At 35.4% G+C, this 18,119-nt stretch overlaps 2 protein-coding genes across 20 annotated transcripts in view; one reads left to right on the top strand and one right to left on the bottom strand.

Moving 5' to 3' along the window:
• The window catches only part of PPHLN1 (periphilin 1), a 119,606-nt gene that overhangs the window by 9,877 nt on the left and 91,610 nt on the right, over positions 1–18,119 (bottom strand). The gene's annotated exons all lie outside the window — the stretch shown is intronic.
• Positions 2,231–2,395, top strand: LOC308502557 (centrosomal protein of 41 kDa-like; the record flags this gene model as incomplete). Its single annotated transcript, XM_081060492.1, has 1 exon — positions 2,231–2,395. One exon carries the CDS (start codon positions 2,231–2,233, stop codon positions 2,393–2,395), a length of 165 nt encoding a protein of 54 aa, XP_080916618.1.

The following is an 18,119-nucleotide window of genomic DNA, read 5'->3' as shown; positions in this document are numbered from 1 at the left end:
CTGGGCCTTTTGCTAAGCTGCCCTAGTCCCAATACTGTTGACAGCTGACCTCAGTTCATGGCAACGCCACCCCTACATGCCTCCAGGTCCAGCATAGGCAGCAGCCAACCACACAGAGCTTTGTAGATTCTACCAGGTAGCCATGGGCTGGTCACAGGCAAGGCTGAAATCGGCATGTATGGGAGCCCATCCCAGAGACACCAGAAAACACACACACAGAGGCCAGCTGTGGATCACACGAGAGTACCACCTGATTAGCCCCACAAGCAGCACACCCAAAGGATGTCTCAACAGGCACAAGAGCACGAGGAGGGTGGATCCCCCTTTTAGGGGTCAACCCCCACAGAGCAGCTCATACACTGTGAGCATAGCCAATCCTCACAGTCAATCAACCTGGGAGTCAATCCCACCCACTGATGTGCCAAAAACAATCAAGGCTCAACTACAATAGGAGAACACACACAACACACAAAAGGGATACTCCTACAACATACACACACACAGGTGTTCAGGGAAGAAAGAATTGTCTTCAACAAATGGTGCTGGAAGAACTGGACCACAAAAGACACATACTACATAAGGCCACCAAGCAAAGACTGAGAGACATAGGAGGTCTACCGAATACATAGAAACAAACACAGAGAGGCAGCCAAAACGAGGACACAAACATGTCCCAAATAAAAGAACAAGAGAAAGCTCCAGAAATAGAACTAAATGAAATGGAGGCAACCATCCTACCAGAGACAGAGTTTAAAACACTGGTTATAAGAATACTTAAGGAACATAGAGAGAATTTCAACAAAGTGATAGTAAGTATAAAGGACATAGAAACCATAAAAACAACCAGTCAGAAATAAAGAATAACTGAAATGAAGACTATACTAAAAGCCCAAAGTAAATACAAGGGAGAAAATAATAAAAGTCAGAGAGGAAATAAACAAACTAAAGACTAAACACACACACACACACACACACACGCACACAAAATGAAACCAAGAGCTGTTTTTTTGAAAAGATAAACAAAATTGGCAAACCTTTAACTAGACTCATCAAGAAAAAAAAGAGGATCCAAATAAATACAATCAGAAATGAAAGAGGAGAAGTGAAAACAGAAACCACAGAAATACAAAACATTTTAAGACAATACTATGAGCAACTGTATACCAACAAATTGGACAATCTGGAAGAAATGGATAAATTCCTAGAAGCATACCATCTTCCAAGGCTAAATCAAAAAGAAACAGAACATCTGAACAGACTGATTACTACCAATGAAATTGAATCAATAATCAACAAGTTCGCAATAAAGACAAGTCCTGGACCAGATGGTCTCACGAGTGAATTTTTACCAAACATTCAAAAAAGAATTAACATCTATTCTCCTCAAACTATTCCAAAAAATCCAAGAGAGGGAAGGCTCCCAAACTCATTTTACCCTGAGGTCACCATTACCCTGAGTCTAAAACCAGACAAAGATACTACAAAAAAAAGAAAACTATAGCCCGATATCCCTAATGAACATAGATGCAAAAACCCTCAACAGAATATTAGCAAATCAAATTCAGCAATACATTCAAAAGATCATACACCATGATCAAGTGGGATTCATTCCTGGTACGCAGGGCTGGTTCAGTATCTGCAAATTAATTAATGTGATACACCACATCAACAAAATGAAAAAAAATCATATGGCCATATCAATAGATACAGAAAAAGCATGACAAAATCGAGCATTTGTTTATGATAAAAACCCTTTACAAAGTGGAAATAGAACGAACATATAACATAATAAAGGCCATAAATGAGAAACTCATAGCTATATCATACTCAATGCAGAAAAGCTAAAAGCATTCTCCTTAAGATCAGCAATAAGACAAAGATGTCAACTCTCACTTTTATTCAACATAGTACTGCAAGTCCTAGCCACAGCAATCAGACAAGAAAAAGAAATAAAAGGCATCCAAATTGGAAAGGAGGAAGTAACACTGCCATTATTTGCAGATGACATGATACTATATATAGAGAACTCCAAAGATTCCACGAAAAAACTATAGAACTGATAAATGAATTTAGCAAAGTAGCAAGCTACAAAATTAAAATTCAGAAATCGATATTTTTATTTATACACCAATAACAAACTAGCAGAAAGAAATTAAGAAAGCAATCCCAGAGCTAAGGTTAGAGGCTACCCGTGAGGCTAGAACCCCGAGCGTGGTCGGCTGGAGCAAGTATGTCTGCCCGGAGGCACATTGGGAATCCTGAGTATCTGACCAAAAGGATCCCACAAAACCCGAAGTATCAACGTGTCAAGTCAAGACTGGACACTGGTGCCTGGGTGTATCTTACCAGCTCCCCAGCATTGCCAGCCTGTGCCATGAATGCATTATGCCTCTGATGAAATCCCACCCTGGGGTTCTCGTGTCTCAAGCACCCACTCTGGGATTCTGTTCTGCAGCACCGCAGGCTGATGAAGGAACCCTTTCCAAACGCTTTGTAGCCTCCTACACATTTTCATTGCCCGTGTTCCCCTCTCATGTCAATCTATATTCAACCTAATTTCAAATTTCTTGAGCTTCCTAAAGTTCTGTAGACTTTCTCTACTCAGTCTCATCTAGCCTTGTTTTTTTAAAATTCACCTTCCTTTTGTTATCTCCACCCAAACTCGTCATTTTCTTTTTTCTTCTCTAATCTTTACTTCTCCTGAATTTTTGCTAATAGCCTTGATCTTTAGCAGTCAAACTCATTACAAACTAGGTACTCTTCACTTTTATTTGGTATTTAATTCTGTTCCTTATGTCAAAAAAAGAAATGTAGGTGAAAGCCTTTTACAAACCAGAAAGCACTATACACTCATATAACTTATTGAGATTCACAAAGGACCACTGTGCCTCTCTTTTCACGCTTTCTGCTCCTCCTGAGCCAAAAGAACTTCTCTGTAGCGGAGGGAAATATTGAAGAAAAATAAAGCAATGGAATTGTCTCTTAAAAAAAAACAAAAAAACAAAGCAATCCCATTTACAAATTGCATCAAAAAAAAAATACTTAGTGGTGACCACAGGATGGCCTCAGGGTTTTTTGAGAATTACTTTGGGGAACTTATTCAATAGTGTTTGGGGATTTTGTTGGGTGTCCGATGGACATGTGTCCTGTTTGGGAGACCACATCAGGGATGCTGTGGATGCCTGGTCATGGCATTGTACACCAGAGACTGGACATTAATGAATGCCAACTATAATTTTATGTGTATAATGTGATGGCTCGGTGTGAGTTCGGCGTTGTGGTGGATGGGGGGAGGGGGGTTCACGGTGTGAGGGATGTAAAAATAAAATAAAATAAAACTATAAAAAAAACACTTAGGAATAAATATAACCAAGGAAGTAAAAGGCCTGTACTCAGAAAATTGTAAAATACTGAATAGAGAAATTAATGAAGATACAAATAAATGGAAAGAAATGGAAACCATGCTCATGGATAGGAAGATTTAATATAAAGTGTCCATACTACCCAAAGCAATCTATAGATTCAGTACAATCCCTATCAAAATACCAATTACATTTTTCACATAACTAGAATAATTCTAAAATTTATATGGAACCATAAAAGACTCTGAAGAGCTATGGCAACCCTGAGAAAGAAGAACAAAGCTGGAGGTATCATGCTACCTGATATCAAACTATACTACAAGGCCATAGTAATCAAAACAGCATGGTATTGGCATAAAAACAGCACACAGATCAATGGAACAGAATAGAGAGCCCAGAAATAAATCCATGTCTACATGGTCATTTACTCTAAGAATTTACATTGGAATAAAGACAGTATATTCAATAAATGGTGCTGGGAAACTAGATAGATACATGCAAAAAAATGAAACTGGACCACCTCCTTACAACATATACAAGAATAAACTCAAAATGGATTAAAGACTTAAATGTAAGACCTGAAGCCATAAAAGTCCTAGAAGAAATTATACAAAGTTAAGTCTCAGACATTACCTTTAGTAATATTTTTACTGATATATCTCCTTGGGCAAGGGAAGCAAAAGGAAAAATAAACAAATGGGCTACATGAAACTAAAAAGTTTTTCACAGCATAGGAAACCATTAATGAAATGAAAAGACATCCTACTGAATGGGAAGAGATACTTGCCAATGATACATCTGATAACAGCTTATTATCCAAAATTTTTTTAAAAAGTCATATAACTCAACACCAAAAAAAAATCCAACATAAATGGACGTAGAGGGTATTATGTTAAGTGAAATAAGTCATGATGACTGAGAAAGACAGATACCACATGATCTCACTTACGTGAAATCTAAGGAACAGAACAAATGAAGACACAAAAGAGAAACAGATACATAGAGAACAAACTGACGGCTGCTAGATGGGAGGGGGGTTGGGAGGATGGGTGAGAAAGGTAAAGGGATTAGGAAGTACAAATTGGTAGCCACAAAATAGTCAGGGGGTTATGAAATACAGTATCAGGAATCTAGTCAATACTGTAAAAACTATGTAGACTAGACATATCAGGGGATCATTTCATAAATTATATAAATGCCTAACCACTGTGCTACACATCTGAAATCAGTATAAAACAACATTGAATGCCAGCTATGATTAGAAAATACATAGTCATGGGATGCAAAGCACAGCACGGGGAACACCACCAATGGTATTGGAACAGCTATGTAACAGTGTCAGACGGGTAGTAGACTTGGTGGGGTTATCACTTTGTGAGGTGTGTAAACGTCTAATCATTATGTTGTTCTGTACACCTGAAACTAAAAATAAAAAACCGGCAAAAAGAAAAAAAGGAATAAGCCATCAAGCCATAAAAAAAAGCTACGGAGAACCCTTAAATGCTTATTGTTAAGTGAAAGCCAGTCTGAAAAGGCTATACAATGCACGATTCCAACTATATGACATTCTGGAAAAGGCAAAACTCTAGAGACAATGAAAAGATCAGCAGTGACTGGGGAAGAGGAGGGGATACACAGGTAAAGCACAGGGCATTGTTAGGGTGACGAAATTATTCTGTATGATACTGTGTGGTGTGATACTGAATGATACATTCTGCATTTGTCAAAATCCACAAACGTATGGGACACAAAGACTGAATGCTAGGGACTTTAGTTAATAATAGTGTATCAGCATTGGCTCATTAATACAGCAAATGTATCACAGCAATGCAAGAGGTTAATGATGGGGGAAACCCTGTATGGAGAGAGAAGATATATGGGAATTCTCTGCACTTTCTTGCAACTTTTCTGTACTTAAAAATGCTCTAATAAATAAAGTCTATTTTTTAAAAAAGAAGAATCACACAAAGAAAAAAAGGGGGGAAAGTTACTTGCCTTCTGTGCCTCAGTTTTAGTACCTACCGACTATGCTGCTGTAAGGATTAAATGAGATAATAAAGAGCACTCAGAATAGTGTCCACTTACAGGAAGCATTTAATGTATGTATTTAATGTATGTTAGACATAGCGGTGCTGATCACCTCAGGAAGAACCTTTGTGACTTTATCTAGAGAGGGTGTATTAGACAATCATGTTAGAACTGATTCTTTTTTTATAGTCGACATCTAATTTTCACATTGAAGACTATAAAGTTTTATTATTAGTGCTTTTATTGTGGTTCTAGTTTTACCTCAAGTTCTCCTTTACTTTCTGCTGATATTAATCATGTACATATTTAAAAAAATCATTATGATGGTAACATTTGCTGTGTCAAGAACTGATTATTTAAATATGAGAAGTTCACTCTAAGGAAACGTGAAGTAGGAAAAGAAAATGGCATTTTGGGAATTGAACTGGCTTAGTACAGCTAACGGGGTGTGTTCACCCTCAAAGCAGATCACGAAGAGCTTTCTTTCAAGAAGTTTAGACCTCAACCTATAAATTAGTAACTGGCAAGTGGAAAAAGAGGTACAAGGAGGAAAACGATCCTTTCGATGTATCAGGGAGAGAAAATGGTTAGGATTCAATGCTATGGGCTTCTGTGAGCAGGGACAATGAACGTGACACAATGTGTTAAAGATGGGATTAGAGGCTTTACAAGTAATTAAGAAGCAACATGGACATGATATTGGGATGGTGGAGATTATGTAGTTGTGCTGTCTAATACAGCAGCTACTAGCCATATGCAACTACTTAAATTTTAACGTTAATTAATTAAAAATTCAATTCCTCAGCCCGACCAGCCCCATTTCAAATACTAGTAGCATCCATATTGGACAGTGCAAATATAAAACATTTCCATCATCACAGAAAATTCTATCAAGTGTTGTTAAAGAGGATTGAGGAGTGAAAAAAGGGTGGAGATGTAGTGGTAAGTGTTGAACTGGTATATTAAATTACACAGAAACACGCACACGCACACACACACTTGCAACTATTTTACCATTAACATGGAAATAAAAGCTTACCACTTTTAAAGGAGCATTGTGAAATATAATTAGTATCTGTGAAGTGTTCTACAATCTTTTGATGAAATGCAATGAAAATGTTAAGTTAAAATAAGTAACTCCAATTCAGACTTAATAAACAAGGAAACATTCATAATGTCTTGTGTTGATGAGGTAGGGAGAAAAAGTGACAGCATGCTTATGTTAAATACTGGAGACAAATTTAAACCCTTTAATTGGGGTCTGCAGTAATGCAAAAGGTATCAAAGCTATTATAATTTATGTTGCTCCTTGGGCTATATTAATAGAAAAAATATATTTGAAATGTCCTCCTCAAAGCTGCAACTGGCTCTTACAGCACAGATCCTAAAGAGAACAGTGGTAGTTGCTAAGAAATGCATTATGAGCACATAGATTAGATCTCAACTGCATGTACATTCAATATGCAGGTACAATTACTATAGCCACATAAAAAAGTAAGATCCAAGTTAATGATAAAGTGGATAAATGCTAAAAATCCTTAGCAATCAATGTTTATAGAATTATCATCCATAAATGCAGATCAATTTATAAATTTACAAGATTCAAAATACTTAAATGATTTTCTTTTTACCCTTCCCAGCTTACTAGTTCTTTCAATCATAATACACTAAATAGACAAAAATAAATGAAATAATTCCAAAGAATCTACAGAATCTTTCACTGATGCCAAAAGCAGGCCAATGGAGATTAAATACAAGAACTAGACAAATCTCAAATTAATACTGAAAAAAGATGCAAAGGAAATATGTAGAGACACCATTTGTGTATATTCCTTTAAAGTTTATTTAGTTTAGGGATACATACATATAAAAATACAAAAACATATATAAGAATGACAGCTCTAAGAGAGGGAGCCAGCAGGAATCTGAGAGGGTTTTTAAAATCCATATCTGTAATATTTTACTTTTTTCAAAAGAGGGGGGAAAGCCACAAATATTGATCTCTAGTTAATGACATATATGCTGAAGCATTTAGGAGTGAAATATAATGAAATTTGCAACATACTTTGACATGCATCAAAAAATAAGATGAATTAATGGGTGAATTAGAGGAATGGATAGATATGTGACAAAGCAAATAAAACAAAATGCTAATTATAGAATCTAGGTGATGAATATATGTATGAACTGTATAATTCCTAATGTTTGAAATTTTTCATTAAAAAATGCTAAGGAGAGACCTAAAGCAAAATAAGGCCCAATGGTGGGTATATGGTTCTGATCATCTCAGCTTACAAATGAAGGTGGCTCTCTGTTTTGCTTGAATCCCAGATAGACAATTGCAAGTATTATTTTAGATATTAATGAATCTGTAAATGCAGATATACATTTGAATGAAAGACACCTGTGACCGCCAGACAAGTAGAACTCACATGCACAAGGCACTGGATTTGCACAGCAATATAGCACACCCTGCTCAAGGAAATCAGAGTCGGGGAAGAAGAGTAATACATTTAAGATAACCATAAGACAAGGCAGAATATAGTAATGCCATGAGATAAATGCAAAATATTAATAATAATTCCAAAGAACGGATAATAGGTGGAGTGGGAGGGAACTAAAAGCACTGAGAATGTTGGCTATTCTGTGCAACTTGGAAGCTTGCAAACAAAAAAGCATAGTATGTTTAAAGAAGAACAAATCTTAGAACAGAAGGAAGTTGTGGAAAAGATGGCTAATGGATAGACCAGAATCAAAATGGAGTTAGATACAAACAGGTTGGACTTTAAATAACTTATGGTTGGACTTATGGTTTAACTCCTCCTTGGACTTAAAATTACTTGTTACACTATAGGCTTTTTTTTCTTATTCATCAGACAATAAACCAGTGAAGATTGCTGATTAAAGAACAACTAATGTATTCATTACTCAATATCCCCTCCCCTTCAAATCTGATTCAATAGGCCAGGAAAAGTAATTTTGTATTTCAAATCAGTTATTGGTTTGAGAAAAGCACTTCTAAGATTCAAAACATATTAAAAAGGTTAAATCTAAAGAAAAATATTTATAATAAAGACAAAAGGCAATTAAATACATTATAAAATAGGTTTAAAAATTCTAGTTGCTGAGAAAATGGCTAACAAATATTTTGTAAAATCATAAAAATTTTCATGTAGTTTTTAATATTTTCATGTCTGAGAACAATAAAACTTCTTCCATAAAGGCAAGGAGGGAAAAGCTGAATTTACACTTAATTTTCCCAAGTTAATGTCTAAAACATTCATCACCATGGAACAGATCATAGATTAAAATGGCAAGTCAACTCTTTAAAAGGTATTTGTCACAATGTATTTCCTTTGATAAAAAGAAAAATCAAGTTAATAAAGTAAAAATTTATGTATATATTGAACTGACTTTTTTACATATAGCTATTTGTTATGAAAAATTATACTGGGTGAGAAATTAAGTGAAGCTAAGGAATATACAAGTAGAAGAAACTAACATACAGTTTAAGTTAGTTATCCAAAGAAAATTTAATTAAGATTACTTCCAAATAAATCTTTTTAGAAATTAACACATTTTAAATTGCTCATGAGTTACGTCTAGTCCTCAAATGATTTAATAGTAATAAAAAAAACAGTAATAACAAAACATGGAAACAACCAGTGTCCTTCGATAGATGAATGGATAAAGAAGTTGTGGTACATATACACAATGGGATTCAGCCATAAGAAAATATGAAATAGTATCATTTGCAACAACATGGATGGATCTCAAGATTATAATGCTAAGCAAAATAAGTCAGACAGAAAAAGTAGAGAACCATATGTTTTCACTGATATGTGGTATATAAAACTGAAAACAACAAAAGAACAAGACAAACAAATGAAGAAACAAAACTCATAGACACATACAGTAGTTTAGTGGTTACCAAAGGGTAAAGGGGGCAAGGGATGGTAGATGAGGGTAAAGGGGATCAAATATATGGTGATGGAAGGAGAACTGACTCTGGGTGTTGAACACACAATGTGATATATAGATGATGTGTTACAGAATTGTACAGCTGAAATCTATATAACTTCACTAACAATTTTCGCCCCAATAAACTTTAATTAAAAACAAAAACAAAAACAGAAAACAACAAAGTCCTGATTGTACAAAAGGTCACATTTTGGATTTGACTAAGGTAAAACAGAAAGTAAATAATTGGAACAGCCTTTTCTTCCTTAAGTGAAAATCTTACAATGGTTTGAGGACTAAGAGGAGCAACCTCCATCCACCCAGTTACCCTCTGATAGGAGAGATGTATAAATAGGACTAAGCCAGACGCAGCTTCAAGACCCTCTTCCTCTTCTTCCTCCAGGCTCATCTCTCAAAAAGGAGGTTAGAGAGAGCCCAATATTAAGGTTGCTTTAACCTTGTGAAGATATGGAAGAATGGCTCAGAACCAGAAGTACTGAGTTCCTGGGCCCAATCAGTGAGTTCTCAAGGGAGGCTCACTACACAGGAAGAATTCTAGGAGGATGGGGAGGAATCCTAGGCAAAGGTCTCTATGACTACAAATGGTTCTGGGTTACAATTCTGAAGGGTTTTTGTTTGTTTGTTTAAGCATAATAGCATTTAGAAATTATTGGCATATAAGAAACATTAAGTCACTAACACATAAAGGCTTTCATATTATTTTAGGTATCAGGAATCTTCATAAGTACTATCCTCATTTTATCAAAATAATGAAGATGAGAGATTAAAGGGAGTTAAGTTATTAGAAGTATGATTAACACAGCCTACCGTGTTTCCCCGAAAATAAGACCTAGCTGGACAATCAGCTCTAATGCATCTTTTGGAGCAAAAATTAATATAAGACCCAGTAGTATATTACACTATGTTATATGTTATATTATGTTATATTATATATTATACCTGGTCTTACAGTAAAATAAGACTGGGCATTATATTACACTATATTATACCCAGTCTTATAGTAAAAAAAGTAAAAAAAAAAAAAAAACTGGGTCTATTATACCATGTTTCCCCGAAAATAAGACCTAGCCGGACAATCAGCTCTAATGTGTCTTTTGGAGCAAAAATTAATATAAAACCGAGTTATATTATATTATTATATTAATTATAAACCCAGTCACACATAGTAAAATAAGACCAGGTCTTATATTAATTTTTGCTCCAAAAGATGCATTAGAGCTGATTGTCCAGCTAGGTCTTATTTTTGGGGAAACACGGTAGGTTTCTAACTTACCCCTTATCATACTGCTGCTAAAATCCAGGAGAATTATGTAAATCCAAAATAGAAATGAAACCATAAGTGAAAGTAAATCCTTGACAAAGATAAATTAATCTGATTGGTTTTAAAAACTGGCGTAAAGAAAGTGTAAGCCTTGGAGGGGCCTGCAAGGTGGGTCATCTCATCATGATTCCTATCACGAGACAATGAGACATTATTTGTACATGTGTGCTTCCTGTCTAATACGTTAAGTCAGATCCCCAGTGAAACCTGAAACTTGGATTACTTTTCCGTACAGCTTCAGAGATGCCACTAAGATAAATTTATAAAAAATAAATAGGTTGGATTAGCCATCTTCACCATGATGGGAAAAGTACTACTGTTCTATAAACTGCTTATGCTACGGTTGGTTAAAGAGCATTTTATGGTTGGAATGGGACATTTTCAATGTATCCTGCAGGGGAGGATAGTTCTTTAGCTTTTTTCTTTGCTAATGGTAGTTTGAGTGGGTTTTATAATTTGTAACCAAAAGGAACTTTCTCCAGATACCTAGATGATAGCCTGTTACATGAAGTACACGTTACCTGGTCTTCTGGGCTGGGATGGCAGCAGAGTCCTGTACAATTCCACTTGCAATGTAGCATATCTACTCATTACCAGTGCTTTAACACTGGCATGAATGCCAAGGTGATGGTATAAACCATTTTTTCTTCAATGCAATTGCAAACCCATGAAAGATGCTTCACAAGGCTTTATTCAATATAGTTAAAGATAGGCTAGGGGCCAGTCTGGTGGCTCAGGCGTTTAGAGCTCCACGCTCCTAACTCCAAAGGCTGCCGGTTCGATTCCCACATGGGGCAGTGGGCTCTCAACCACAAGGTTGCCAGTTCAATTCCTCGAGTCCTGCAAGGGATGGTGGGCTGCGCCCCCTGCAACTAAGATTGAACATGGCACCTTGAGCTGAGCTGCCTCCCAGATGGCTCAGTCTGTTGGCTCAGTTGGTTGGAATGCATCCTCTCAACCACAAGATTGCCAGTTCGACTCCCGCAAGGGATGGTGGGCTGCACCCCCTGCAACTAGCAACGGCAACTGGACCTGGAGCTGAGCTGCGCCCTCCACAACTAAGACTGAAAGGACAACAACTTGACTTGCAAAAAAGTCCTGGAAGTACACACTGTTCCCCAATAAAGTCCTGTTCCCCTTCCCCAATAAAATCTTTTAAAAGAAAAAAAAGATAGGCTATACTTTTCCATGGTGAAAGCTCAACAATTACCAATCCTTCGAGCTTCCAATGAAAATACAGCTTTTGTTACTCCTACTGAAAAAAAAAAAAAAGCAATGTATCTGCTTTCAGCTCATCATATGCAAATGCAAGAAATAGAATATTATCAGTCTACTTAATCATACTTTTACCAGAGAAAGGCTTTTCAATTAGACAACATATAATACCACAATGAATACTTCTAAGATGGGTTTTTTTCTTTCCAGAATAAAGGAATTATTCATAACTGACACACAAGAATTGCAGGTTCAGGTATATAAAAAGTAGGTTAAAATTAATATTTAAAATAATTCATTGTTTTATTTTTATCTCTGAAGGTCTTGCATATATTGGGAAAAGTCCGTAAATCCCATCACATATGAATGAAAACACATTTTCAAAGCCTATCTGCAGATATTTCCTAGTCTGTACTTTTTAATAGCAAGATTTGTGGAGCAATTGGTATATGATTTAAAATGAATCTTAATCTGTTCATTTGACAGTACAAATAAAATTTCAAATGATACTGAAATTCCTTCCAAGAATCAGAGCTACACTTAATATCGTGCACCCAAATGAGCAAGCCCATGCTAGAATCACAATGCTGTCATCAGTACATCACGCCCTGCCTCTTCCACGTTATGCTCAAGAGAAGCACCAGGTGTTGATCACTAAGGATAGCATTACTAAATATTAGTAAACTAAGATACAAATCTGGTCCTCAAAAAGCCGTTTTAAAGATATAATTTAGCTTACAACCAAGGATTTGAGGCAGGAATCCAGTCAAATGAAATTTTTTGGTAATGTTTATAGATAATTTTGGGTAAGCTGCTATTACTAAATACAACTAAATATCTCTACTTATTTGAAATTATGAAGGCAAAAATGATGTAACTATGAAATTCTACTGGAATCCTGAAGGTCTAATGAAACTTACCACATGTGTTTTCAATATGTAGCACATTTATTAAAATGGTTGTTTAAAATGTATTAGTTTAAAAGTCTATACTTTTAAATTGATAACATTTTTTGGTTGGCAAAATCACTAAGACTACACTGATTGGTACATTTTAGGTAAGAAAAACAGAAAACCAGAAACAAAATCTTTGCTTGGGTTAGCAGCACTGGACATTGAATTGGTTCAGATAAAATAAGGGTCAAAAGGCTGACCACCTTATTACAAGAGCCAAAAGAAACAGTAGACTGTGGTTTCCCCTTTAACCTTACTTCGTGCACAATTTCCATGTGCTCCCGTAGATACAACATAGACAGAAATTTTTCATATAAACACATCCTGGAAAACTGCATTAAAGCATTCCTCTCCTCATAGATATTTTCAGTGTCCTACAATCAATGAAAAGCATAAATATCAAATTATGGCTTCATTCTGGGAGAGTTCAGTGTGCTTCATGTTATAGTATTTAAAAGTCCAGAAATTAATGTTTATGGTTAGGACTTACTTCCTGAGCAAACATGAAATCATTCATAAAATTAACTGCTAACTTATTCTACTTTTAAAAGGGACTGTTCACATGATTTCAGAGGTGTCACAGTGCTGAAATCTGACTCTGTTTCACACCATCTACACCATCTTGGTTTTGCTATTTCTAAAGTCACAGTAACTAGTGTGGAACCAATACAACCCTGTCATAACACAGTAGCCTTCTTTCTAATTATTTTGTTTCTAGTCTTTTTATTCTAAACTTTCCCACTCACAGATGTCATCATCCTAAAGATGGAAAAACCTTTCTCAGAACATTGCTGCTCTGGTTTCTAACATCTGACCCAATTAAATTCTTCAATAAAATCTCAGCTACTAAAATCTTCTCATCATCCACCAAAATACTATCCAACATACATTTTTCAATGTTTTACCTGCTCTTGTATGCCCCCTGCACTCCCTTCGTTGTTTTTCTACTACTTTAATTTCTTCAAAAGTTTGTTCAAGATACCTTTCACAAACTTTTTCCAGATCAATTTTCCAGATTACTCTAAGTATTTAAGAAATGTATGTTTCTTTCTGCCCATCACCTCTTTCATTATATTGAGGGCAAATATAATTTCTTTTGCTTCCTTTGTTAACTGTCTCCCATTAAGTATAAGGCTGGGAACAAAGTGGATCTTTAATTATCTCTAATTAATTTAAAAGCTTGAAATCATATATTCTACTCTTGGCTCAAACTTTAGACATTTTGGTCATACTATCCAATTGATTCCACATGTAAATTCTTAGAGATGAATCTGTTCACAGGGGTTGTCAATAAATATTGTTCCTTTATTGAGTAAATATCTTAATTAAATTTTTAATTGATTTGTCATTACAAGGAAGGTGAAGTATAACAAATATTCTGAAATCAAGTAGGGAAGAAAGTTTACATTATAAAATAATTTCAAAATAGTGAAAAGCCTGAAACACAGTACTTTGAAAAGTATCCTATTATTTTGTGAGAATCAAATCTCCTAACTAGAGTCAAGATAAGTTTTGGTCTAAAGTTTTTTGTTTTTCCCCTATAAAACATTCAGATTGTAGGAAGAGAATAAAATTCAAATAGAAATATCTTGCTTCATTGTACATTCATATAGTTTTCACTACTAAAACCGAACACCAAGAAAGAAAAGAAGTTTTTATAGAGTATTGTACAAAGAGACAAGTTTCAAAATGTCTAAAAACATATTTATTGTCTTTTGCAAAACACAAAAACAATATACACACACACTCAAAAGCAAACCCAAAACCCAAAACAAAACTCGACCAAAAATGGTACTATTCAAGGTGACATTATTTAAGAAATCAAAAAATTTGCATATCACTAGGATGAAGCAATAATTAAAACGTAAACATATTACATATAAAACAAAAGAAAAATTTCCAGTTCTACCTCTGTCTCTATTGTGTAGGTGTGACAGGAAAGCTGTAAAATTTTTCCTCAAACACTGAATCGTCGCCAGTGATTCAAGCCAGTATTTATCCCATACAGCTCCATTGTATAGCGTCTGCACTCTGTATTCTATTTTTTCTAATGGCACTTGAATTATTTCAGTTTTAGAGACAAAAGAAGCTACATTAAATTGGAACAACCAAAACACAATTTTAAGTCAAATTTTGACTAAAAATGTCCTATACTTCTGTTAAAAAAAAGAATATGTCATTCTTCTCACATTCTGAACACACTCAGAGCTACCCACAGAGAAATCAGATTAAACTGTTTTCTTAGCCTTCAAGTCGTCGTATGTGGATATAATTACACAGTAAAAGCTTCAAACTCAGATCCTGTGCACAATAAAAATCAGTATGTTATGACCTTGAGGAATGAAACATTCATATCCACAGGTATGTCAAAAAGAAAGGAGAAATGTAAAACATTACCATAGGTATAATTTCTTATCCTTTTCTTTATAGAAAAGAAGTGATTTCTCATTCATAGTGAACAAATGTAACTTAAATGTAACTCGATCTTCAAAAGTGCAAAAAAAAAAAAAAAATCCAGAAAACACCTTAATCTTCAACCCTTTAAAAAAAGTCCCATAGATGCAATTACTAGAGAAAGATAGGCTCATAAGCATTTTAAATGCCCACTTTTATTTTGTCTTAACTTTTAAAATATGGATGAAAGTGGTAGGAAGGGAATATGGCAGAGTGATGGAGATCATGGATTTTATGGCCACAGAGCCCCTAGGTTTGGGTTGCTGTTTGACCCTGGGCACATTACATAATTCTAAAAGCCCCAGTTGCCTTATTTGTAATGTGGGGGTTGTAATAATATCTTCATGGGGTTTTGTGAGGATTAAGTGACTGAATAAACATAAAATTACTTAATATTCAGAAAACATTCACTTAAACATTTGAGGGCCTACTAGTCAACAAATATTTTGAAACCAACTATGTGCAGGCCTTGTATAAGTAGTGAACAAAAACACCCCATCTAGTCCCTATCCTCAGGAAGCTTTTTTTTTGTGATAAAGATATACAATAAAATGTATGAAAACACATAAATGTGTAATTCTGGGAAGTATTATAAAGGAAATAAAGTAGGTTCAATGATAGAGAATCTACTTTGATTGGTCAGGGGGGATAAGGAAACATTTTAGTGAAAGGATAAGATTTCAGCGGGGGCCTAAAAGATGAGAAGAAGCCAGATAGAGCATTCCAGGCAGAAGTAATACCATCAACAAAAGCCGTCAAGAAGAGGAGGCCAGTATGACTACAGTGTAGTGAACCATGAAGGTAATTTGAAAGAAATATGGAGCGAGAGGTAACACACAGAACCAGCATGGTAAAAATTTTATTCAGATTTTTATTCTAAATATAATGGGAAGCCACTGGAGGTTTTCGAGCAGGGAAACCATTATATTTAACAAGTTTAGAAGTCAGGAAATAACCACAGTAATATTCCATTTGGCTAGGGATATCTAGATTCAAAGCATTCTAGGGCACTGAAACCCACCTTTGTTTAAAAATACTACTGTTTGTTCCTTTTAAGTGGAAAATTCTAAAATATATTGGTCATTTCCTGCCTTAGTTAAAAAAAAAAAAAAAGACATCTCAAAAACACTAAAACTAGAGTACTTTTTTCTTTCTCCCCCTTGTAAATGCATCATGATCAACTGCTATTCTGAGTTATGGATATACATTTAATTTTTATAACTTGCCTCTTTAATTCTGAAACTGCACAACAGGTAGCTGCTCAAAAACCTGGGCGACAGAACTAGTCAAACTTCCTGGTACATAAATAACTGAAATAAAGACTAACAGAGACTAAGTTTGTCTCATTAATTTTTTTCCCTAATAAAATCATCACCTTCACCATTTCATCAGTGAGCATTTTTGAGTAACATTTAAGGTGTTCTTCTTGTTCAACTATGGCTAAACAATCCGGTTTGCCTTTTCTGCTCTTACTCAAAGGATGCTGTGAAGTGTTGGAAAAAGTCCAAAACTGCAATTATTTGATCCATCATGAACTCCTTAATCTCTCTTGTTGACTTCCATATCAACATACACCACATGGGTATTTTAAGCCCTTCCCACACCCAATTCAGGAACTCCAACTGCTGATAGGACTCTCCCCTGCCTATCCCATTTCCCCTTACTTTTAGCAAATCTGCCTCTCTCCTAAACTTATCTCTTCTCCACCTCAAAAATGCTGCCACTTTATTTTATTTTGCCCTAGTCCCAGAAAAAGGTTTCTCTAAATTTTCAAGATTAGTACTTCTATCTGTGCTATTGATAGCCCTATTGCTTCATCAATCATTCCATCTGTTTTTTATCTTCAGTCTCTCTCATATTACCCTTACACTTTCACAAGTGGTCAAAAATAAATAAGTAAATAAATAAATAGATTGCTGGGTTTTATTTATTCTCCTGCCACACACTCTCATACACTTGTTCTCAATTTCTGACTCTACCAATCTCTTTCAGCCTCTCATTAGCCCTCATCTGGGAGAGTAGCCAAACATTTTTGTACAATCAAACTAATTTTCAAAAAAAATCTTGATCGTAACTCTCACATATTTGAAATTCATCCATAAACCTTAGTGCCTTTCAATAGAATTCAAGCTCTTATCTAGCATTTAAATTTTTCAACAATCTGGCTCTAATCTACCTATCCCTCAGAAAACTATCCTGGGCTTGCTATCCACTATCTTTCCTCTCCCAACACACTTCCATAAAATGCACTCTGTCATCACACCCTTCCTCCCACTACCTTAGTTTCTCATCTACTACTTGGTTAGTGTGCCCTTTAACTTGTGGTGTTTGCATGCATGAACAAACTCTGAGTGGTTAATGCCAGGACTGAATTGCCATACCCCAGTTGGGGTCAAAACAGAATACCTCCTTCCTGATTTTGTATCTTTTATAATAAAACTGAAATCATAAGTATAGCACCGTCCTGAGTTCTGTCAGTTGGTCAAGCATATTATCAGACCTTATGGGGGTCATAGGTACCCTCACATTTGTAGCCAGTTGGTCAGAAGAAATACAGGTGGCCTGAGGAACACCCCCAGTGTAGCAGATGTTTGAAGTGAAGGCAGTCTTGTAGGACCATGCCCTTTAACTTATGGGGTCTGCACTAACTTTGGGTGGTTAGTGACAGAATTGAATTGTAGTACACCAGTCGTGGTTAAAATAGAGTACTTCCTTCCAAAGTTTTTCTACCCAATCAAGACAAAGTTCTTGAACCTATTACTAAAGACTATTCTAGATCCTTCTAATACATCACAATAAATAAAA

Source organism: Rhinolophus hipposideros (assembly GCF_964194185.1).
Source record: "Rhinolophus hipposideros genome assembly, chromosome: 9".
In the NCBI taxonomy this organism is placed as follows: Eukaryota; Metazoa; Chordata; class Mammalia; order Chiroptera; family Rhinolophidae; genus Rhinolophus; species Rhinolophus hipposideros.
This window is presented reverse-complemented; position numbering and strand designations above follow the sequence as displayed.